Source organism: Laccaria bicolor, genomic scaffold (genome assembly GCF_000143565.1).
Source record: "Laccaria bicolor S238N-H82 LACBIscaffold_42 genomic scaffold, whole genome shotgun sequence".
Lineage (NCBI taxonomy): Eukaryota > Fungi > Basidiomycota > Agaricomycetes > Agaricales > Hydnangiaceae > Laccaria > Laccaria bicolor.
This window is the reverse complement of record NW_001889913.1, coordinates 204,728-229,493: the sequence shown is the minus strand read 5'-3', so window position 1 is coordinate 229,493 and position 24,766 is coordinate 204,728. Positions and strand designations below refer to the sequence as shown.

The following is a 24,766-nucleotide window of genomic DNA, read 5'->3' as shown; positions in this document are numbered from 1 at the left end:
TGATGCGTTTGAAAATGAAAGACGCGACACTACAAAATCTGTAGTGTCACAGAGATAGACTACAAAATATACCACACGTTCATTAAATTTCATATTTGTAATTCGGACCGAAGTATCCCGCATTAAAACACATGTAAAACATAGATAGGGGTTCCTGGAGTATATAAGGAGCGCGCTGGCAGGTCAAAAGGGAAGCAATCGTCCCCCGTTGACCAGCTAGTTGCACTCCAAGTAGAGACTTAGGAGGTGGACAGTTGTAATCAATTAAAGGAGATTTCTTCGTGGTCAAGAAAAGTACAGTGTGAACGAAGCCAGCGTGCTTGGGAGTCAACTTGCTTGGAGACTTTTGAATAAGAGGTTTTAAGGACACAGTATCATTTTAGACGAGACAGCGTACTCGTACCCTTGGTTTTGGAGCGTAGTGACATAATAAAAACTCACGGGAGTCATAAAAGTCAATTAAAGTCGTGTTTTGTGTTAATAAAAGAAACTGTGATCAAAGAACTTTGCATTTAAGAGACCAAGTTCCCAGAAAGATATACTTTGTTCTATTGAACTATTCTAAACCACACCTTATAATAAAAACCCAATTTTGAACGAAAACTCTTGAGACTTGAACCTAAGAAGACAAAAGTGGTATTTCTTAATACCAAAGGCCCTCGAACTCTTGCACCGAGATTGTGATAGTGTGTGTGTGTGTGTGTGAGTGAGTGTTAGGTGTTTAGGGTTTTCCCCCGACGCGCTTGATCCTTGTTTGCATGTTTTGCACTTTCACGTTCATCCCCGTGCAAAGCGTATCAACGCCTATAGGCAGATACTGGCAGGAAATGGTGAAACGATCATCCCACAATCGCTTATCAATGTTGATGGTTCTGCCAGTTGTGGAAAGACTTACCTTATCGTGGCTATCTGTCAGGAACTTCGCCAACTTGCAGCTGAACATGAGCAGCCTGATCCCATTCGGGTCCTCGCACCTTCAGGCGTTGCAGCTCTCAATGTTCGTGGAAGGACGAACCATTCAGCCCTTCTTCTCCCCACCCTTGGGTTGTTTGTGCGGCTTACTGGGAGTCGCCTAGCGAACCTTCAGCTTCAGTGGCAGGGTGTTCATTTCATCATAATTGATGAAAAGTCCATGCTCGGCCTTCGTACACTTGCTATGATTGATTCTCACCTTTGACAGATTCGTCCTTACTCAGCAAATATGCCGTTTGGTGGCTTTCACATTGCTTTGTTTGGAGATTTCCCACAACTCCCTCCCATCGGTGATACTCCCCTCTATTCTCCACCTTCAACAGCTACAACTGATAATGGTGCCCTAAGCCGGGATGGCAGTGCACTTTACTGGCTATTTGTGTCCAGTTTTTGTCTCCGTGTTATTCACAGACAGCAAGGTGCTTCTATAGAACAGGAAAACTTTCGGAAGCTTCTGTTACATGCCTCAAAGGGTGGTCTAACTCAAGAAGACTGGACTCTTCTGGACTCTCGAGCTGAAAGGAGACTTGATCCCGCTACACAGGCTCTTTTCCGAAATGCTGTGTGCCTATATACGACACGAAATGATGTCCTAGATCTAAATATGCACGAACTGCAGGCACTCAATCAACCCTGTGCGCGCATCCAAGCAAAGAGTGATGGAGGACCCGATGCAACAAAGGCAACAGCTGACGAGGCCGGTGGTCTAGAACCATACCTTATCCACCCTTGGCTGTAGCCCTATGCCTTATACCCTGCAATAATGCACTTTATTCATTTCCATAGGGAGTGCATTTGACCACTTGGTCAGGATGTGGGTTAATGCACAGCTTGCTGTAGGGTGGGTGGGAAGAGGTATTGTTGATATTATATGGGTACATATTTGTTATTTAATTCTGAGGAGACATTTACATTCCCACAGCTTTGTTTCTCCTAGAAAGAACACCTGAGACTTTACCATATATATATTTGATGATGTTCTGACACTCCTAAATAGTTTCCCTCTGTCAAATCTGATGGGACTTTTGATGCCTTTGGTACACAATTGTCAACAATGCATAGTTTTAGTTCTGAGGAGATATAGATGTCGTACAGCTTTGTTCCTCCTAAAAACCACCTCTGAAACCTCACCAATTATATGCACGATATTGTTCAGACCACTCCAGATACTTTCCCTCTGTCAAATCAGACCAAAATAGCTGGATGCGACAAACCCTTTTCGGATGACTCTGGGCCTTAGATGGCATTGGTACACAGATGCAAACAGATTGAATTAAATAGTGTAGCTACTCTACCACACGATGGACAGGCAAAAAGATGGTAGTAAGTGCGTAATAAAGTATCTACCAATGTATAATGAGCAGAAAGGGGTACATTTTATGTCGTGGTCATTGTCATGGTGGTCCCCGTCGCGTTCATCGGGCTGGTCCTCTGTGGCGTCGTTTCACATTGTGGTGGTCCATCGTGGTAGGTGCTGTGTGGTCGTGGAGGCGTGGTTGTGTCACGTTGGTTCATCTAGTCATGGTCACCATTGTCCATCGTGTGTGGTCATTGGTGGTGCATTGTCGTCCATGGCGGTGGCCCTCGCATCGTCGTGGTACATCGTGGTCTGTGGTCGTCGTCCGTGGTCGTCCGTTTGCTTTGTGCTCGTCCGTCGTGGTCATTGGTGATGCATTGTCGTCCGTAGCGGTGGCCCTCGCATCGTCGTGGTACATCGTGGTCTGTGGTCGTCTGTTTGCTTTGTGCTCGTCTGTCGTGGTCGCATGGTCCCTCATCCCTTGTGGTCCGTTGTCGTCAATTGGGGGAAATAACATCTGACATTGTCATTTGTCAGAGCAAGGAGTGAGGAGGAGAGGGCTGTATACTCACCTGAAGATCAGCTACTGCAACGCGACCCTCGCATCCATCAACCCGCTTGCTGCCATGTGCTTCCACCTCGCTCTTGACGCAGTCAAGTCCGATGGTCCTCGATCCGGTGATGACGAACAACGAATTGGTCGTTGTTCGTCATTTGATTGCCATGTCGCTGTCGGCAACATGGCAGCTGTTGTCTGGGTTGGTGGTGGTGATGGGTGCTCGTCACCCGTTGTCGTTAGAGTGGTGATGATGGCGGGCGCTCATCGCCATCCGTGGGTGGTAGGCACTCACGGTCGTTGTGGTCGTAGTGGTGGGCGGTCGCCTGTGGTTTGATTGGTGATGACATGGCTGTTGTGGTAGTGGTGGGCGGTCACCTGTAGCTTGAGTGGCAAGGATGGGCGCTCATCGCCATCCGTAACTGATGGGCACTCATGGCCATTGTGATGGTTGGGGTGGGCGGTCGCCGTCGTTGGTGGAGGGTGGTGATGGTGGATCACCGTCATCGGCTCTTGGCGTCATGGGTGCCGTCGTTCTGCAAGTTGACGTCGACGTGGCATGCCAACGGTCCGGTGGTGGTGCTGTTGGCATGGACAATCCAATGAGAAATGACGGGGAGCTCATGTAGAATAAGCTTACCAACATAGAGTTCGCGAAACGCGAACATCCCCAGGTCCTTCATCCAGTGGTTGATCCCTGCGCAAACATTGAGATACGTAACCAAGGGCGACCTTGGATTTCAGAGGATTGGTTGACGGAGTGGCCGTGGATGATGGTGAGTCGTTTGTAGCATGCTGGTTGAACAGAAGGGGTGGCATGCTCAACCACGCATCAACAGTGCTCGGCATTTTCCGAGCGCTGGTGGCGAGCTGCGCAAGTTGCTCCTGCGTTCGTTATTGGGAAGGAGAAAATGAAGAAAAATGTATTTAGAGGTTCTGAGGAATATGATTAGCATTTGAGATAGGTAGCACTATGTGTTTAATGGGGAGGGTGTAAAAGTCACAAGAATTTCAATCTACACCTGAGATTCTGGCACTTGCAGAGGTCTTATCAGTGCCCCCCTAATTCCTGCAGGATTCCGGTCATTCCTGCGGATTCCGGTGGATTCCGGAGGAGTGAAATTTAGCAGAGAGGCCTGCTATTTTCTTCATTCCGGTGCTTTACCATTCCGGCGGAATTTCGGCATTCCGGAATTGTGACCGGAATGGTCCCCGGATTGGCAAAAACGGAATGCAACCGGAATCCGGTTTGTTTGGCACAAGCCCATTGCCAAACAATTGTTTGTTTGGCAACGGCTTTCACGCTCGTCCAAACACAACCCTCTCTCCTCCCACCACCACCAACCTCTACTCCCACCACCACCATCGTCCCCGCTCCTCGTAAACGCGCGCCCGCTACCCACCCACGCCACGTCACCACGGTCACCTGTGGCCACCACCGCCCACAAACGTCGTCGACCGCCAACAACAACCACGTCAACAACAACGCGGCAACGCCACGTCAGCAAGCAAACGAGCCCCGGCGAGGTCGAGGCGACGAAAACGGACCGCGAGGGACGACCACGTCAACACACGACCACCATGACCACGCCCACGGACCACGACACGCCCCACGACGTCAACGGACGGCCACGTCAACAGACGCCAACGCCAACAACGACACGAACACGCAAACGGACGCCCACGTCAACGCACCACCACCACGTCGACAGACGATGACCACGCCAGCGGACGCCCACGTCAACGCACCACCACCACGTCGACGGACGATGACCACGCCAACGGACACCCACATCAACGCACGACGACGGCCCCCGCCGATGGGAAACCAAGGTGCCACGTCGCTGTCAGCGACGTGGCAACCAAACGACGAACGACGACGACGATGTCGTCGTTCTCGTCGTCGTTCGTCGTTCACACAAAGGTGAGTCCCCTGACTCTCCTTCATCCTATCCCATCTCGCTAACAGCCACCATGACATCACACGACGACGACGAGTGCATTGTCCCTCCCCCTTCCCTGTCCCTCCCTTCCTTTTCCTGCCCCTCTTCCTTTTCCTGCCCCCCTTCCCTGTCCCTCCCCATTTCCATGTACTCCCATCCCCCTTCCCTGTCCCTCCCCATTTCCATGTACCCCCATTTCCCTCCCCCCTTTCCTGTCTGTCCCTCCCCATTTCCTTGTCCCTACCCCCTTCCCCCATTTCATTGTCTCTGCCCCCTTCCTTTTCCCTGCCCCCTTCCCTGTCCCTCCCCATTTCCTTATACCCCCTTCCCTGTCCCTCCCCATTTCCTTGTCCCTGCCCCTTATCCATCCCCTCTTCCTTGTCCTCTTTAATATGCACTATATGTAGTAAGATAGACTCATGTCATTAATAAAATACATTAAAATTTGATTTATTGAGATGAATGACTTGACTAGATGTGAATTTTATAAGAAATTCTGAGTATTGAGTTGAATCAATGCAGATCAAGTCACCTGACCTCTAGATCAGTGCTGATCCATTCTGATTGTAGATACTCTGATCAGAGCATGTGGGGGAGGGTAAAGTACTGCTATTTATGGTGGATTGTGGTCTTATTCAACTGGATTCCGCTGGATTCCGCAGGACTCTGGTGGATTCCGCAGGACTCCAGTGGATTCCACTGGATTCCGGTCCCATTCCTGTGGATTCCGCTGGAGTCCGGTCCCATTCCACCGGAATCCGCAGGAATGACCGGAGTCCGACAGGAATAGGTAGGGCACAATAAAGTACTGCACTTGCAGTTGCTTTATTGTGACCCATCTACACACCTATGCCATTACCTGTATCTCCACAATGCTCTGATTTTCCATAAAAATTTGTGAATCCATTCAGTTTCTGACTCTGAAGACTCCTATGTAAATTCCATGACCATTGGATGATTTGAGTGGACACAGTATAGTTAAAGTCACAAGAAATACACCCTATTCAAAGACTTTCACAACGAATCCTTCATTTCCAAAGTGAATACAGTACTCACAGAGCTTATATGAACATCCACCTTTAGGTAGGAAGAGGTAAATCTGATTCCCTGAAAATTGGGCAAGCAGAGCACAATTCTATGTTTTGTAACCCTCCTAAAAATTAAAAAGTTGGAACAAGACCTTCAGGTGTGTTCTTTCACTCATAATTTGACACTGCCTGTCCTAATATTCTTTTACTTATACACTGAATGCTGGTAGGCTATATCTGGCATGTATTAACTTAGAAGCTGCTGGAATGATATGTTTTTGATAAAGATAATTCTTTCTCTACAATTTTTAGCCAACTTCTGATAAAAGAGCAAGTCCAATGTTGTAAATCAAACATACTGACATGTATTACCAATGTCAGTGTAGTGTTCCCTTCCTCTCCTGGCTCAATTTTAGTTGTGTTTCCGATGTTTTTTTGAGAACTTTGCATCTGTTTGGCTACAGCTTCAAACATGTCATCCAAGTTCACTATGTCGCATCCATCCACTTGCGAGGGTGCCGTGAATGTAAAACATGAAAGATTGGATTCTGTTCTACTTTTAGAGTACTAAAATGTATATTTCCCATTAAATACAACTGTAGAGGATGAATAACTCTGCCTTTTGAAGATCTGGGCACTAGGGGGCAACTATTTGTACTTATGTGGCAACGCCTTTGGCAACGTCATCCAGCTGGAACATGAGCCATCCATCCGAAAGGCTGCTGAATTAAAATATAAAATACATACTATATGATACAAACCAATTGAAATTGAAGAAGTATGAAGTCAAATCCATCAACATATTGAATGACAGCCTCAAAAGCGCACTTTTCATGATTCCGCTCATTGTTGATGGTTGTTTGTTACCTCGAAGGATCAAAGAACAAAAGGTCATCCGGAACATGACTTGTGCATCCATCATCTCTACACCTCTGATTGAGGCGGAAATTTTTTGAAAAAATCGAAAATATATTTCTACATTACTTGGTAGCTTTGAGTAGCTGTACTATGTTTGCCCATGATATTGAAACTCGTCGGGATATTGAAAATGCGGATTATCTTTGCATCCACCTACTCTGAGGTTCTCAAATTCTGGAGACCAGTGTATTTGTGTATTCTCTCTGTAACTTTAAATTTTTAGAGATGCATTCAAAGAATTGCATTCTTAAGACATGGATTTGTGGTTTTCATTGCACCAGCCAAACAAAAGTATTGGAATGTTCTCTCAGATCCCTCCAGATCGGCTTGATTGTTTATTCTGACACTTTCCAATTACATTAAAATGATATGTGAGAGTTCAAATACAAATTTCTAGAGAGAAAGATGAAGTGCTGTTGGGCGGGAGTGCAAAATACAAAATTTCGCTCGCAAATGGCGTTAAAGCGTGACATTTGCGTGACATACGCACGCCAAACTGTCATCATCGTCCAGCCAAAGTCCTTGTGATCTGGTGTGACAACAGTTTCAATATCCTGATATTTTTGAACCCTGAGTACCAGATCGCCTCCGACAGTGAACATAACACATCTACAGTACAAAAAAGTCGATATTCGTATAGAAGACAAAAATGTACATCGAGTGGTCAAAAAATTGAAAGGATGGGACAAAGTGGTGAGCCAACAATCGTGCAACACTGAAAAAGTTTCAATATCCTGAACAAACATAGTAACACAAGTTTTGATGGAGAAAAATGAGAATTATTACAATTGGAATATTCTGGTGAAATGCAGCTTTTTTGAAAGGATTATGACACTATATGTGGATGCTCCTTTGGCAAGAAAAAGATACAAAAAATACAGGAAAACATACCAGTCATCAATGGTGATCCAGAATGTAGCATTTTTCAAGAATTTTCAATCATGAAACATATCTGAGCTATATTTAGATTTGTAACAAATCACCAACATTCTGGATCCCCAGAAAAACATATTTGGATGCTCTTTAGGCAAGAAAAAACATCCACAGAATACAGGAAAACATACCAGTCATCAATGCTGATCCAGGAGGTGAGATTTTTAAACCATAAAACAGATCTGAGCTATATTTAGATTTGTAATAAATTACAAACATTCTGGATCTCAGGAAAAAACATATCTGGATGCTCTTTAGGTAGACAAAACATACAGAAAACATATCAGTGATCCAGAATATACCGTTTCTGAGAATTTTTAATCATAAAACAGATGTGAGCTATATTTAGATTTGTAATAAATGACAAACATATCAGGCTAAAAATAGATGCTGTAGAGTGATATTATAAGCAGAAAACCTATTCTAAGGGTATATTTTATTATAGGTGCAATGGTTTTTATTTTTGAAAGGCTTTTTTTCAAATATCCCAATGTTCCACAGCCTATGGCATTTTGGGCCAGTGGCCAAATGCACACCCTATGGAAATGAATAAGGTGGAACATCCCAGGTCAATTTGGTCTAAAACTACAGCCTGGGCTGCCCTCACATGGAACTCCTCGAATGCGTCCATCGTCGTCTCACTGGCCTTGTTCGTCAGGAAATAGCCCTGCCAGAAAGAGGAACCGCCATCGTTGAATACCATCATGTATTCAGCTCCCCCGGTGGAACGGACTCGTGCAGGACCCCATAGGTCTATGTATACGCACTGCAGTACGTCCTTCTCATATTCCGTCAGGCTTTTGTATGGTCATGCAGTTTGTTTTCCATAGATACAATCCTCGCACTTCCCCTGGACCTTGACATCTCCCACAATGTCAAGACCATCAACTAGACCTTTCCTTGCCATCTCGACAATAGATGTGACACCGACGTGTCCCAAACGCCGATGCCATACGTCAACGGATGTAGACTTTTGGGTATACTGCGTCACCAGGGCAGTAGTGGGGGCTTCGGCGTTTAACAGGTACATCCCATTACTTCTGTTGCCTTTCATCAGCAGTCTCTGAACTCCGTTCACAAGGTCATAGAACTGGACCCCCCCTCCTCCAAAAATTGCCCAGCAACCGGCGGCGTCCAGCTTGCTGATTGAGACAAGGTTGGCTATGAGGTCGGGGGTGTGTACCGCGTTTTTAAAGGTAATAGTCATCCTCAACGCACCCGAAATAATTGTTTTGGTTATGCTCCCATGACTAATGATACGGAATTGACCACCTTTATTCACAGGTTGGCCTTCGTCTGGTTTTGTGAGGGGGAAATATGTGGTGAAGTCGGAGTGCTCAACAAAGCAGTGCTTGTTGGCAGCAGAATCAGCATAGGTGAGGATGTCATGGTTGCCTGGATTCGTTGTCGCGGCTAATGCATGAGTGGGGTTTTGTACCTCAAGACCCCAAGTGCCCTCGGGGTAAGACTCGATGATACAGTCCTTCGACGTGTAGAGTATTTCACCAGGTGCGTGAATCTCTAACACATTGCTTCCCTCACTTGGGTGTACATGCACGTCTTTGGTCAACAGACACTCGTCACTATCAAGATCAGCTATGAGAGCGAGTGTAATTTCCGACATAGATGATGTGTCGGTGAGTGCGGCAGTTACAGTGGGAGTGATGGTTGGCGCCAATCCACGTGCTCCCCCACGTCGTCCAAAATCCGGAGGGAACTGGCCCTCCTTTCCTCCCCCTTTCCAGTAACAGTTGGCAATGGTATGTCCACGCCGTCCACAGTTTGAGTTGGTACACTGCATTTGGTTTCGCGCTGACCTCGCATTAGTCTGTAGTGCTGTGACCATGCTGCTTGGATGCATCACTGACTTCAAGCGGTCGATACGATTCCAATGAATCATTAATCGACTAATAATGTCCGCCGAAGATTTTGCCTCATATAGAGTACCGACAATGCTGTCCCAGGAGGCAGGGAGGGATGATAGAATAATCATCCAGAAGTCAGCATCGTCAATCTTTGCACCTGCGCTGTTTGCGACAGCCCATTTTGTTCGAAGGTTCGAGATGTGGGTTGGGAAGTCGCTCCCATCAGTGAAGATGGTTGTGCAAAGATCACGCTGACTGGTGATGGCGGTGAGGTCAGATGAAATTTTTTACTGTGAGGTGAGAGAGTTCCAGGCTTCAGCAGCAGTCCCATCAAGTTTGAGACCTAGGCCAACAGGATTTTTGGTGTTGTAGAGTAGTAGCGCACGCACCCAGGCATCGCACATCGCCCACTCTGCAACAGAAGGATGGGAGGAGTACCATTGTGTGGTATCGTCAGGGAGGGGTATTTCCAGTGGTGCAGGCATGTAAGTAAGTGCGCCGGTTGGGGATGCAGACGGAGCAGGGTTTCGGATAGTCCCTTGTAGGTATCCTAGCACACCGCGACTGGTTGCCACAATGATAATTAGCAGCTCCCATGTGGCAAAGTTTGTGCCGTCGAACTTTTCGGTATTGGCAAAGATAGGTGGATTTGCGTTGGACGACATTTTTGTGGGAAGTAATGTGGGATGTAAAGTGGGCTTTACGAGTTGCAAGTAAAAGTGGTAAAGCAGGTAGTGTCTGTAATTCCATAAGTTTGTTAATGCGCTTCGGGGCCCATAACCTGTAAACGCACGGAACTCAGAGTCAGACACAAAGTGTTATGATGACTGTATTTTGTAACTACCTGTAAACACACAGAACTATGTACAGGTAGTTGTCAGTGATAGTAAAGTATAATATGTAAAGTAAACTCACCTCAGAGTCAGACACAAAGTGTTATGACGACTGAGGTGAGAAGAAATAAAGTTTTCGTATTTAAAGGATGGGGATGGTGGCTTGCACAAAGACTGGTAAAGAAGTCATAAAGACTAGGAAATAACGGAAGTAAAAAGAGGAATAGAAAAGATAAAAGGGGATGAACAAATAAAGTGTACGCGTAAATAATGAGGTCACGAGACGTCTCCTTTAACACAAAAAGACTGCAACTGGACTGGACCAAGACTGCAAAAAACCGGACCTGCAGTCTTGGTCTTTCAGATTTGAGATCACAAGACCACAAAAAGACCAGTTAACGTGGACCAGTCTTGTCAGTTAAGACCGGTTTTTTGTACCTACATAATAACCCTTCAAAACGCACCTAAGATCATATTTTTAGGCCAAAAACTGACAAAGATACATACAAAACTGTAAAGTATTTTGTGAAAATAGCAGATGTTCCTTAGTATTTTTATACATACATCAATTCTCAACGTAATTTAACGTTCTTGCACTCGTTTAGAAGCTACGAAGAATGTCAATAAATCTACCAACTCACAATTGCAAATTTTATTGCATACTTAGTTGAAAAACCGGTCTTGAACTGGTTGTAACCAGTTTGGACCAAAACCGGTCCAAAGACCGAAAAAGACCACAGTCTTGGTCTTTTCCAGTCCTGGTCCGGTCTTTTGAGGTTTTAGGAATCATGTGGACCAGTCTTGGTCTTGGTCTTTTTGTTTTGGGCCAAAAAACCAGACTGGACTGGACTTTCAAGCACTACTGTTACACACACTCAAATCTGACACAAGGACACATATTTGCTCATATTTACACACACATCAAGCTATAACATCAGTATTTCTACAGTCCACTTGTCACGACTTGTTTGGGCTTGTTTCAACTCATATGAGTCCAAACGAGTCCAAACAAGCTGCAAGTCACAAGTTGACAAGTAGATCCAAAAATCTCACAAGTTGAGTTGTGAAATCATTTGACAAGTTCCAACAAGCCAGCAAGTTGAGAAAAGCTGTGACTGATTTTTCGGTATTCGATAACAAAGAGCAGTAGCTATGACAGATTATTGTACAGTATTAGCAGGGGATACTTCAATAACTATGAGGGAGGGATGGTAAACCAATTACGGTCAAATTGGGTATATATCGAGTGAATAGAATCTGAAGTGACTAGCTCTGTAAAGCGATGGACAGCAAGCTTGGACACAATGTAACTGTTACGCTGGGTGCCACCATCTCCACAGCATGAGACCCGATGTTGCTGACAAAGCCTCGCTTGTCAGTGGGCAGGAGGTGGAAATATGGAGGAACGTACCTTTGACATCGACTTCCTATGAGTGAGGCATGATCAACGTCTGTGGGTGGGCCAAGTGAAAGAAGGATGCACCATGTCGCTTCACCACTCATATTTACTAATCCACTTCCACTCACCTTCCTTTGAGCCACTTCATCTTACATACTCAATCATCACAACCTTCTCTCTGTGCTGCGAAATCTCCTAGACATGCACCTCTACCCACCCCACCCTTTGTTCCATGACACGGACATGGGTCGCATATACACTGCTTCCAATAACTTTTGGTCAAGCACACTGTATGGCCGTCAATTTAGTTCTTCACCTGTATCTACTGCCCAGACCGGATTAAATTCCCTGGGTTGACTGGTATTTAAAACTTTTCACCTGTTCACCTGGTAAATACCTAGTTTTGTCAAAATTGGTATTTTCAGCTTGGTCTGACACATACCTTATCTGGTGTTAGACAGATTTTAAGAAGGCCTGGAGAGAGAATGCCTTGGCAACCTAATAGAGAGCCAAATATCCAATGCCATGATGAGCCTACACCTGATATTGAAAGAACCCATTACTTTCATCATTCATGGTTTTATTGTGTTGAGACAATTACTGCACCTTGTGGTGTTGTTATTGCTTGGGCTAAATTTCCTAAGTCAGAATCCCCCACTAATATTCTTAACTTTCTGGAATCAGTTTACTCTACAGCTGAATCACATCCAGATTACATCTGTATTGATAAGGCTTGTCTATTATTATGAACAGCAATAAGCAATGGAAGCTGGGACAGAATTTGGAAACATACAACTTGGTTCATTGTTGATAGTTACCACTATATTAATCACTGTGTTGGTGATTGTATTTGTTGAAAATGGTGTAATCCTGCACCATTGAATGGATCAGCTCCAAATCTTGTCATTGTTGAAAAAGACAAACATGGTTGATCATACTACAAGCAAGGATTCAACACACAGGTAAGTTTGAGTTAATGTGTGATGAAATACAAGAATTAATGAATTTTAAAACAGGCCTGTGAACAGTTAAATGCATGGCTAGGTGGATTTGAGTCTATCCTGAAGAGGATGACACAAGGCAATTTTGACTGGTTTTTGCATTCTATGTTGTTTTACCACAGCCAATATGTGATGGAAAAGCAGATGAAGAGACCATATATGGAAGAGGAGAAAGATGTTGACTCAGATTTTGAAGATGACACCTAAGGCAAGATAGTCACATGACCTTAATTATCAGTCACATGATCTGAATTTAGCTCTAGGCATCTGTAATAGTAAATTGTATAGTAGGAGTCCAGTAGAAGTCCAGTATGAATCCAGTATCTAGGCAATGTATTCACTTTCTGGTATTTTGTTAAAGTCCAGTAGAAGTCCAATAGGTGGAAAATGCCTTTTTTGGAAGAATTGTTGAAATCCAGTGGGAATCCTACTGGAGTCCTGGAGTCCAGTAGGAATAGGTGGAGGAGTGATAAGTACTGCCCTTTTGCAAGTTCTCCACCCTCCAGCTATAAATTCACCCTCAGCCTCTGAGTTTTCCCCCCTGGCTTGAATCCCAGCTAATCCCAACAACCCCACCCACCCACGTTCCTTCATTGCCCTGTCTGAATCTAACCATTTATTTATCTGTTGTGCCACTGTGCAGTATCCCCCTCACGATACCACATACATTTGACAAACTATTAAGTACACTACAATTTGACAGGTTTTTTTCTTGTTCTTGAGACATGTTTGAATTTTGGGTGTGCATCCACTGGCTAAGAAACAGTGAAATTTGGAAATTACCTTCAACAAATTCAAGCACAACCATTCAGTACAGAAACTAATTTGAGATAAATGCCCTTCTATAATTGTATAAATTTCCAGAGTGCTCGAATGACTTTTCATGAAGAAAAACCAAAATTATGGGTGTATGATTGAGTGGTGAGTTGAAAGTTGTGCAACACTAAAAAAAAGTTTCAAACACCCTGAGCAAAAGTACTAGAAGTGTAGATTTTCAAACCAGATGTGTTAATAATAAAGGAAAAATAGTTGTGCTCACCATTGCTGATGTTATATACTGTTTTCAGAGTGCAGTGTATATTGTCAAATATAAAAAATCTGCATGAAATAGAGGCAGAGAATGAGGGGAAAATAGGAATTGTGCTGACTGTTAGTCATCAGATGTCATTGGAGAACCAATTTCAAGGTCTGGTGCATATGCTCAAAGATGAAAACCTCTCCATTATAACAAAAATGGCAAGAAAATTGCTTTTAAAACATTATATTGCTCTCTAGCTACATTCCAATACCAGGGGTGAAAGTGTCATACTTTGGCATACAAGTCACAAAACTTCATCCCAATGTTTTTTTATACTAAACATACCAAGAATACTTCTACCTTAACATTTGTGGAGAGGTTTCAGCATCCTAGATAGCTAGTCATCATCTGACGATGAATCATCACTGCCATAATCTGACAGGGCCATCATATTTACATCTGCCCCGTTCTCTTTCAACAGCCTTGCAATGGCCTCATGGCCTCAGTTAATGCTGCCTGGAGTGCATTTCCATAATATCCTCCCTGTGCATTTACATCTGCCCCCTTCTCTATCAGCAGCTTTGCAATAGCCTCATGGCCTTGATTTGATGCTATGTAGAGTGCATTTCCATATTCTCCTCCCTGTGCATTTACATCTGCCCTCTTCTCTATCAGCAGCTTTGCAATGGCCTCATGACCTTCAGTTAATGCTGCCTGGAGTGCATTTCCATAAATTCCTCTCTGCACGCCTGGCGCTCCTCATAATACAGCTACCCTCAACCTGGATAGAAGACCAAGAATTGAAGAGGTTGAAGATGTCAACACAGGAAAATGAAGACGGGCGCATATCCCAAGCCTGGACTTGACCAGGACATGCCCGTTCCAACTCTTGGGTGCACACTTCATGCAATGATGGGGACTTATGGTTTTGACTCTCCCTCTTTCATTTCTGACTTAGAACCACCAGACTCTTATGATTTTATTTTGCAGAATATTAAAGCAGGTGTCACTGCGTCAGGAAAGAAGCTAGTTCTTGCGACCCCGCGATTACACATCATAGGGACTATTGTTTCGAAGGAAGGCTGGCACCTTGAGCACGGTTTGGTAACAAAAACCTTGAACTGGGGGCCATTGACAAGTGTCACCGACGTTCGCTCTTTCCTTGGTACAGCTGGTGTAGGAAGAAAATGGATACGTGGTTCTTCTCTTATCGCAAAACCACTGACGCTTCTCATGAAAATAGCAGTGCAGCAGGAGTTCTTCTTTTCAAGGGAAGCAGAAGCGGCCCAAAATGAGCTCAAGCACCTTGTTTCGACCGCTCCTGTGCTCATCAAATTGGATTACGAAGTTGCAAAACTTTTCTCACATCAAGATTCATTACCTCGGATTTCGGAGAACAGTTTGGTCATCATCGCTGTCGACTCTTGTCAAAATGGGTCTGGTTGGATTTTATACCAGATGGTTGAGAAAGACAAGCACCTGGTGATATTTGGGTCTTGTACCTTTAATGATGCTGAATCCTGCTATTCACCACTAGTGGGTACCACCTTTATCATAAAAATAAGGTAACTGCCTAGGGCTCCCTGTGTATAAGTCCACAGTATTTATGATAGGAATCATTCCAGTTACCATGCATTTTCATTAGGCAATTTTCATTAGCTACTTGGCCAATATCATTGTGATTTTCATTAGTTATCTGGACAATATCATTGTGATTTTCATTACATACCTGGGCGATATTATTGGAAATTTCATTAGCTACATGGGCGATATCATTTGCGATTTTCATTAGTTATCTGGCTGATATCATTGTGATTTTCATTAGATACCTGGGCGATATTATGGGAAATTTCATTAGCTACTTGGCCGATATCATTGCAATGTTCATTAGAAACCTGGGCGATATCATTGGAAATTTCATTAGCTATTTGGTCAATATCATTGCAATTTTCATTATTTATCTGGCCGATATCATTGCAATTTTCATTAGAAACCTGGGCGATATCATTGGAAATTTCATTAGCTATTTGGTCAATATCATTGCGATTTTCATTATTTATCTGGCCAATATCATTGCGATTTTCATCATTTATCTGGCCGATATCATTGCAATTTTCATTAGAAACCTGGGCGATATCATTGGAAATTTCATTAGCTACTTGGTCAATATCATTGCAATTTTCATTAGAAACCTGGGCGATATCATTGGAAATTTCATTAGCTACTTGGTCAATATCATTGCAATTTTCATTATTTATCTGGCCAATATCATTGCAATTTTCATTATTTATCTGGCCGATATCATTGCAATTTTCATTAGAAACCTGGGCGATATCATTGGAAATTTCATTAGCTATTTGGTCAATATCATTGCGATTTTCATTATTTATCTGGCCAATATCATTGCGATTTTCATTATTTATCTGGCCGATATCATTGCAATTTTCATTAGAAACCTGGGCGATATCATTGGAAATTTCATTAGCTACTTGGTCAATATCATTGCAATTTTCATTATTTATCTGGCCAATATCATTGCAATTTTCATTATTTATCTGGCCGATATCATTGCAATTTTCATTAGGTGCCTGGGTGATATCATTGCAACTTTCATTAGCTACATGAGCAATATCATTGTGATTTTTCAAATGTAGTCCTGGGCATTTCATTGTGATTTTTCAATAGATGCCCTGTGCATTTCATTGTGATTTTCCAAATGTGGCCCTGTGCATTTCATTGTGATTTTTCAATGGATACCCAGGGCATGAATGCTTTGAATACAGAACATCAGGCACTGCCTTCAGGGTCCACTTCAGGGTCCATCCCAAAAGGGAAATATCACCTGGTTTGACTAAAAAGTGAAGAAAACCAAGAGGAGAATGATGTTACCTATCAGGGTCCATGTAAGAGGATGTTGGGATGATGGACATGACCAATTACCAAAAATGGTCAAAAAGCGAAAGTTGTAGCCCTATACTGTAGCTTCCCAAATCTGTTTTTATGTTTTGAAGTGCTCCTGTTGTGGAGATATGAGGTAAAGGAATTTCAAAAGTGTTGTGTTTTTTTTGTTTTTTGTGTTTTTCTCAATGAAAACAAAACCAAATAACATGATTTCAGTATATTTAGAAAGCTAAAAGAAAGGGCTACAATTATTGTATCATGGGAAAAATGACCAAAAAAGGAAGTACTATAAGAGTCAGATATAGACTACCAAGTTTACTGATAGACTAGAAAAAAGTCGGACTTAGACTACACAGTTTACTGATAGACTATAAAAGACTACAAAAGTTGAACTTAGACTACAAAGTTTACTAATACACTACAAAAGACTACAAAAGTCTATAGACTAGCAAGTTTACTGATAGCCTACAAAAAAGTCAGACTTAGACTACAAAGTTTAATGATAGACTATAAAAGACTACAAAAGTCGGACTTGGACTACAAAAGCTTGGACTTAGACTACAAAGTTAGGGTTAGGGTCAAAAGGTTATCTTGCCTACAAAGTTTGTAGTGTCCGCTTTTTGAGACTACAAAAGTTTGTAGTGTTGCGCTTTTTCATTAGAAAAGTTTGTAGTTGACATGTAGTTTATGGTGTCCTTGGCCCTATCTATGTTATGGGGATGAGGTTGAAGGATTGCCATCATATTGCCAGTGCTGTAGCATTAGTTTTTGAGATCATGCACAAGTTGTCTTTCATATTAGGAAAGGCTATTCTATGCCTTCATATTGATACCTACTGTCCTATCTGAAAACATAATTGTAAGCTCATGTAGGGATATGGCTGAAGGATTGACATGACTTGACATATTGCTATTGCCACATCATCAGTTTCTCACATCATGCCCAAGTTGGCTTTCAAGCTAGAGGAGGCTATTCATGTTGATATCTACTCAATACATGGTCAACTTACAACATGACCTGACTTAAAGACACCTCCAAGGATGAATCAGCCCATCATCCTATGGCCCTCAAAGAGCTGTATCAAAGTTGACTATGTTTGGGACAGGCCAGTAGCTATGAATGTGAAAGCAGACAGTGTGAAAGCCAACTTGGTCGTGATGTCAAAAACTGGCAATGTCATGTCAATCCTTCAGCCATATCTCCACATGAACTCATAATTATGTTTTAAGATAGGACAGTAGGTATCAATATGAAAGGCTTAGAATAGCCTTTCCTAATGTGAAAGACAACCTGTGCATAATGTCAAAAACTTATGCTGCAGCACTGGCAATATCATGGCAATCCTTCAACCTCATGCCCATAACCTAGACAGGGTCAATGACACCACAAACTACATGGCAACTTGTAGTCTCAAAAAGCGGACACTACAAACTTTTCTAATGAAAAAATGAACACTACAAACTTTGTAGTCTCAAAAAGCGCACACTACAAACTTTCTAATGAAAAAGCGGACACGTCAAACTTTTGTAGTCTCAAAAAGCACACAACACAAACTTTTTTAATCAAAAAATGAACACTACAAACTTTGTAGTCAGGATAACCTTTTGACCTTAACCCTAACTTTGTAGTCTAAGTCCAAGTGTTTGTAGTCTAAGTCCGACTTTTGTAGTCTTTTGTAGTGTATGAGTAAACTTTGTAGTCTAAGTACGACTTTTGTAGTCGTTTGTAGTCTATCAGTAAACTTTGTAGTTTAAGTCCGACTTTTTTGTAGTCTATCAGCAAACTTGGTAGTCTATATCTGACTCTTATAGTACTTCCTTTTTTGGTCATTTTTCCCATGATACAATAATTGTAGCCCTTTCTTTTAGCTTTCTAAATATACTGAAATCATGTTATTTGGTTTTGTTTTCATCAAGAAAAACACAAAAAACAAAAAAAAACACAACACTTTTGAAATTCCTTTACCTCATATGTCCACAACAGGAGCACTTCAGAACATAATTCAAACAGATTTGGGAAGCTACAGTATAGGGCTACAACTTTCGCTTTTTGACCATTTTTGGTAATTGGTCATGTGACCATCATCCCAACATCCTCTTACATGGACCCTGATAGGTAACATCATTCTCCTCTTGGTTTTCTTCACTTTTTAGTCAAACCAGGTGATATTTCCCTTTTGGGATGGACCCTGAAGTGGACCCTGAAGGCAGTGCCTGATGTTCTGTATTCAAAGCATTCATGCCCTGGGTATCCATTGAAAAATCGCAATGAAATACCCAGGGCTACATTTGAAAAATCGCAATGAAATGCACAGGGCCACATTTGGAAAATCACAATGAAATGCACAGGGCATCTATTGAAAAATCACAATGAAATGCCCAGGGCTACATTTGAAAAATCACAATGATATTGCTCATGTAGCTAATGAAAGTTGCAATGATATCACCCAGGCACCTAATGAAAATTGCAATGATATTGACCAAGTAGCTAATGAAATTTCCAATGATATCGCCCAGGTTTCTAATGAAAATCGCAATGATATTGGCAAGATAAATAATGAAAAGCACAATGATATCGGCCAGATAACTAATGAAAATTGCATAATGAATAGACATGATAACTGGAATGATTCCTATCATAAAGACTGTGGACTTATACACAGGGAGCTCTAGGCAGTTACCTTATTTATATGATAAAAGTGGTACCCACCAGTCCTATTCACAGGCAAAGTTGGAGCTTTACAGTGTGTTTCGTGCAGTCAAGGATCTCCGGCATAGGATTTGGGGAATTCACTTCCATATCAACATCAACGCGAAGTTTTTGATTGAGATGGTAAAGCAACTGGATCTTCCAAACGTGCCCATGACACGTTGGATATCGTATATCGCTCTTTTCGACTATGTAATGAATCATGTCCCGGCGCAATCTCATGCGGGCGTTGATGGGCTTTCTCAACAAAGATGTACCCCCAAGGATTCTGAAGAAGAAGACGCAGAGGAGTATTTGGACAAGTTTATGGGTGTAGCCCTACTTGACTGCCCTTCCCTCTCATCCATATCATTAACGAACTTTTTATCTTCAGAGTCGCTTCATGCCTTTCGGAGGTCTTTATTGTCCTCCACTGATTCCTGCCGGAATCCGGCAGAATCCGGGCAATTCCCGGAATTCCGGAGGAATCAAATTTGGCAGAGCACCCTGCCAAATTGATCAAATAATTCCAAGGAATCCAGAACGGAATTCCGATTCTGCTGGAATGGTTCCTGGAATCAGACAGACGGAATGATGTCCGGAATGCATCTGGAACGGAATCCGTTGATGGAACGCTGACAACGCCCACACAAATCAAGCGTCGGCGTTTGCCGAGACTCGATTTGGGCATTGTCAACAACCCTCAACCCTACTCCTCTCCCACCACCATCGTCCACGCCGATCCCAGCCCAGGCTGTAGTTTTAGACCAAATTGACCTGGAATGTTCCACCTTATTCATTTCCATAGGGTGTGCAATTGGCCACTTGGCCAAAATGCCATGGGCTGTGGAATGTTGGAATATTTGAAAAAAAGCCTTTCAAAAATAAAAATTATTGCACCTATAATAAAATATACCCCCAGAATATGTTTTCTGCTTATAATATCATTCTACAGCATCTATTTTTAGTCTGATATGTTTGTGATTCATTACAAATCTAAATATAGCTCACATGTGTTTCATGATTAAAAATTCTCAGAAATGGGATATTCTGGATCACTGATATGTTTTCTGTATGTTTTGTCTACCTAAAGAGCATCCAGATATGTTTTTTTCCTTGAGATCCAGAATGTTTGTAATTTATTACAAATCTAAATATAGCTCAGATATGTTTGATGATTCAAAAATCTCTTCCTGGATCAGCATTGATAAATGGTATGTTTTCCTGTATTCTGTGGATGTTTTCTTTTTGCCTAAAGAGCATCCAAATATGTTTTTTCTAGGGTTGGACAGATCTAAATATAGCTCAGATATGTTTTATGATTGAAAATTCTTAGAAATGGTACATCCTGGATCAGCATTGTTGACTGGTATGTTTTCTTGTATTCTGTGTATGTTTTTCTTGCCAAAAGAGCATCCACATATGTTTTTCCATGTAATAATTCTTCTAAAAAAGCTGCATTTCACCAGAATATTCCAATTGTAATGATTCTCAGTTTTCTCCATCAAAACTTGTGTTACAGCTACTCAAAGCTACCAAGTAATCTAGAAATATATTTCTGATTTTTCCAAAAAATTTCCGCCACAATCAGAGGTGTGGAGATGATGGATGCACAGGTCATGTTCCGGATGACCTTTTGTTCCTTGATCCTTCTAGGTAACAAACAAATGTCAACAAAGGTAGCTCCTGAGAGGAGATTCATGAAAGTGCCCTTTGAAGGGTGTCATTCAAGTTAATGACAGAACTAACTCCATATTTCTTCAGTTGCAATTGGTTTCCATCATATAGCATGTATTTTGTATTTCAAATCAGCAGCTTTTCGGATGGATGGCTCAGGTTCCAGCTGGATGATGTTCCCAAAGGTGTTGCCACACAGGTACAAATAGTTTCCCCTCTAGTGCCCAGATCTTCAAAAGGCATGGTTATTCATCCTCTACACTTGTATCTAATGAAAAATATACATTTTAGTACTCTTAAATTAGAACAGAATCCAATTTTTCATGTTTTATCTTCACGGCGCCCTCGCAAGTGGATGGATGCAACAGAGTGAACTTGGATGACGTGTTTGAAGCTGTAGACAAACAGATGCAAAGTTCTCAAAAAAACATCAGAAAAACAACTGAAATTGAGCCAGGAGAGGAAGGGAACACTACCCTGACATTGGTAATACATATCAGTATGTTGAATTTACAACATTGGACTTGCTCTCTTATCAGAAGTTGGATAAAAATTGTAGAAAAGGAGAATCCCTGTCCGTAAATGTCAAAAACATATCATTCCAGCAACTTGTAAACTAATATATGCCAGCTATAGCCTACCAGCATTCAGTGCATAAGTATAGGAATATTAGGACAGGCAGTGTCAAATTTTGAGTGAAAGAACATACCTGAAAGTCTTGTTCCAACTTTTCAATTTTTAGGAGGGTTTCAAAACATTGAATTGTGTTGGGAAATCTTGCTCTGCTTGCCCAATTTTGAGGGAATCAGATTTACCTCTTCCTAGCTAAAGGTGGATGTTCATATAAAATTTGTAGGTACTGTATTCACTTTGACAATGAAGGATTGGTTGTGACAGTCATTGAATAGAGTAGATTTCTTGTGACTTTAACTATATTGTGTCCTCTGAAACTATCCAATGGCCATAAATTTTAGATAAAAATATTCAGAATGACAAACTGAATGGACTCACAAAGTTTTATGGAAATGAGAGGGTTGTGGAGATACAAGTAATGGGATAGGTGTGTAGAGGGTCACAGTAAAGTAACTGAAAGTGCCGGAATCTCAGGTGTAGATTAAAACTTTTCTGACTTTTACTCCCTGCCCAGTAGATACATAATGCTACCTATCTCAAATGATAGTACTAATCCTTAGGACCTCTAAATACCTTCTTTCATATCTTTCCCCCTTCAAGAACGAGTGCGCGCAGCACTCCTTCAGCGCTCGGCATTTTCCGAGCGTTGTTGACGAGTGATTGAGCGCGCCACGTCGCGTCTGCCCAACGTCTGCCACACCATCATGCCTCCATTCAAAATCCATTCGTCCTCCGTTCGGTCAAATCGTCCTTCCGTTCGACGGTCCACTCACCCTTTCGTTCGATGTTCCCTCGTTTTCGGTAGGTCGTGCTCAAGTCGTCATCGATCGATGTTCGGATATGCTGATCTCGACATTCAGGACTCCAGAGGGAAGGGCTTGGTGTTCGCTAGACGCGAACTTTCTGATTGTGAGTTTTACTTACTGGGGCACCCCGTCGTATCCAACAGGACTATACATACCTCCAACCACCACCAAATGGCTGACGTGGTATGCCAACGGTCAATCCGGGCATGCCACGTCGGTGACGACTTTCAAAACAACGACGCCCATAATGCCAGGACGCCAGGACCACGCAACGAGGGACGATGCACCACCATCCCTCCACTAAGCGACCGCCCACCACCAGCACCCCAACCCACGAACAACAACGGGCCACGAGTGCCCCCCACCCACGGACGGCGACGAGCGCCCACCATCGCCACCACTCAAACGACAACAGGCAACGGTCACTCACTACCAACCAGCACTCACAACAATCCAGGTGAGCTGCGATAACGCTCCCCCCATTTTCACCACACACAACTCAGCTGCCACGTCGCCCACAGCGACATGGCAACCAAATTCATTGTTCGTCGCCACGGATCGACACAACCTGATGACGGGCGACTAACACGACAACGGATCGACAACATTACCGGACACGAGGACACGATGGCATAGAAATGGGATAGATCAGCACTACGGGTTTGGCGAGGACAGGGTGAGTTCACTCGCAGCCTTATTCGAACCAGGCCACCTCCATCCATCCATCATTAACCCATTCCTCCCTGTAGACTGGAGCTGCGTGTGAGTGAGGTGAGGACGTCACCAGCCACCTCCCGCGAAAACGAGTTGACGTAATCACACGTAAGCCCCTCAATCTTTGCCTCTCTGCTCACCCCGCCATTCACCCATCCATCCCTTGGATGTCACCAGCCACCTCCCAATGCTGCCGGCCCACACCCCGACCCGATGTCTCCCCGATGCCCCACTTTGCAAATGGGCTCAGACGTGTTGTGCGTATAGCCGAGCCGATGCAGGATTGGACTCGACGACTCCGAAAACGACGACACCCATGATGCCAGGATCCCACAATGAGGGACAACAATGACGATTCGCCACCACCCTCCACCAGTGACGTTGACCGCCCCCCACTACCACCACAACGACCACGATGCCCAGCACCCACGGATGGTGATGAGCGCCCACCATTATCAACACGGCGACGGTCTAGGACAACATGCAGCAAGCGTATAGTCCAGCCGATGCAGGATGGGACTCGACTCCGGATGGTATGCTTTGCGTTGCCGAAGCTGAGCCCAGGTAAGTCTACAGCCCTCTCCTCCTCACTGCTTGCTCTGACAAATTTGAGGTACAATAGATTCTTAGAAAGAACCAGAAAAATGAACCAACCTTCATTCTTTTTGCACTCAACTGTATATTCACTATTGCTGATCTTATAGTATTCAATTTGCACATCACACATCACACCCAATTTTCATCAGCCCTGCCAATAAATTTTTCTCAATTTATGGCAATTTTGGAGATTTGTCAGAAAAATAAAAAAAGTCATGTGCTGTGTGAGTGGGAAACTTTTTTGCTGGAAACAAAAGTGGATCACATAAAACTACTTTGAAACATTACATTGTTCTCTAGCTACATATCAACACTAGATGTCATACTTTGCCATTCAAGTCACAAAACTTCATACAAACATTTCTTTATACTAAAGATGCCAGAAACACTGCTACCATATCATTCATACAGAGGTTTGAGCATCCTAGATATCTTTTTCATCATCTGACAGATTCTCCAAGGCATCATCACTATCTGATGAGGATGCATCTGACAGGGCCATTATATTTGCATCTGCCCCATTCTCAATCAACAACTCTGCAAGAGCTTGATGGCTGTTATATGATGCTGCCTGGAGTGCATTTCCATAACTTCCTCCCTGTGCATTTACATCTGCCCCCTTCTCTATCAACAACTTTGCAATGGCCACATGGCCTCCACCTGATGCTGCCTGGAGTGCATTTCCATGATATCCTCCCTGTGCATTTACATCTGCACCCTTCTCTACCAACAGCTTTGCAATGGCCTCATGACCTTTAGTTGATGCTGCCTGGAGTGCATTTCGATAAAATCCTCCCTGTGCATTTACATCTGCCCTCTTCTCTATCAGCAGCTTTGCAATGGCATCATGGCCTCCATTTGATGCTGCCTGGAGTGCATTTCCATACCATCCTCCCTGTGCATTTACATCTGCCCCCTTCTCTATCAACAGCTTTGCAATGGCCTCATGGCCTCCATTTGAAGCTGCCTGGAGTGCATTTTCATAAA

At 43.1% G+C, this 24,766-nt stretch overlaps 4 protein-coding genes across 4 annotated transcripts; 3 read left to right on the top strand and 1 right to left on the bottom strand.

Moving 5' to 3' along the window:
• Positions 1 to 1,201: 1,201 nt before the first annotated feature.
• Positions 1,202 to 3,162, top strand: LACBIDRAFT_332574 (uncharacterized protein; the record flags this gene model as incomplete). The annotated part of the gene is made up of 7 exons (XM_001887132.1): positions 1,202 to 1,607; positions 1,759 to 1,813; positions 2,282 to 2,295; positions 2,337 to 2,439; positions 2,492 to 2,592; positions 2,660 to 2,755; positions 2,807 to 3,162. 7 exons carry the CDS (start codon positions 1,202 to 1,204, stop codon positions 3,160 to 3,162), a joined length of 1,131 nt encoding a protein of 376 aa, XP_001887167.1.
• Positions 3,163 to 4,030: 868 nt separating this feature from the next.
• On the top strand, positions 4,031 to 5,558 carry LACBIDRAFT_332573 (uncharacterized protein; the record flags this gene model as incomplete). Its single annotated transcript, XM_001887131.1, has 2 exons — positions 4,031 to 4,749; positions 5,339 to 5,558. 2 exons carry the CDS (start codon positions 4,031 to 4,033, stop codon positions 5,556 to 5,558), a joined length of 939 nt encoding a protein of 312 aa, XP_001887166.1.
• Positions 5,559 to 9,799: 4,241 nt separating this feature from the next.
• Positions 9,800 to 10,177, bottom strand: LACBIDRAFT_309845 (uncharacterized protein; the record flags this gene model as incomplete). Its single annotated transcript, XM_001887076.1, has 1 exon — positions 9,800 to 10,177. The coding sequence occupies one exon, from the start codon at positions 10,175 to 10,177 to the stop codon at positions 9,800 to 9,802; it is 378 nt and encodes a 125-aa protein (XP_001887111.1).
• Positions 10,178 to 22,366: 12,189 nt separating this feature from the next.
• LACBIDRAFT_332570 (uncharacterized protein) lies at positions 22,367 to 23,986 on the top strand (the record flags this gene model as incomplete). The annotated part of the gene is made up of 8 exons (XM_001887130.1): positions 22,367 to 22,463; positions 22,531 to 22,571; positions 22,791 to 22,925; positions 23,116 to 23,144; positions 23,218 to 23,230; positions 23,360 to 23,439; positions 23,681 to 23,746; positions 23,887 to 23,986. 8 exons carry the CDS (start codon positions 22,367 to 22,369, stop codon positions 23,984 to 23,986), a joined length of 561 nt encoding a protein of 186 aa, XP_001887165.1.
• Positions 23,987 to 24,766: the final 780 nt, after the last annotated feature.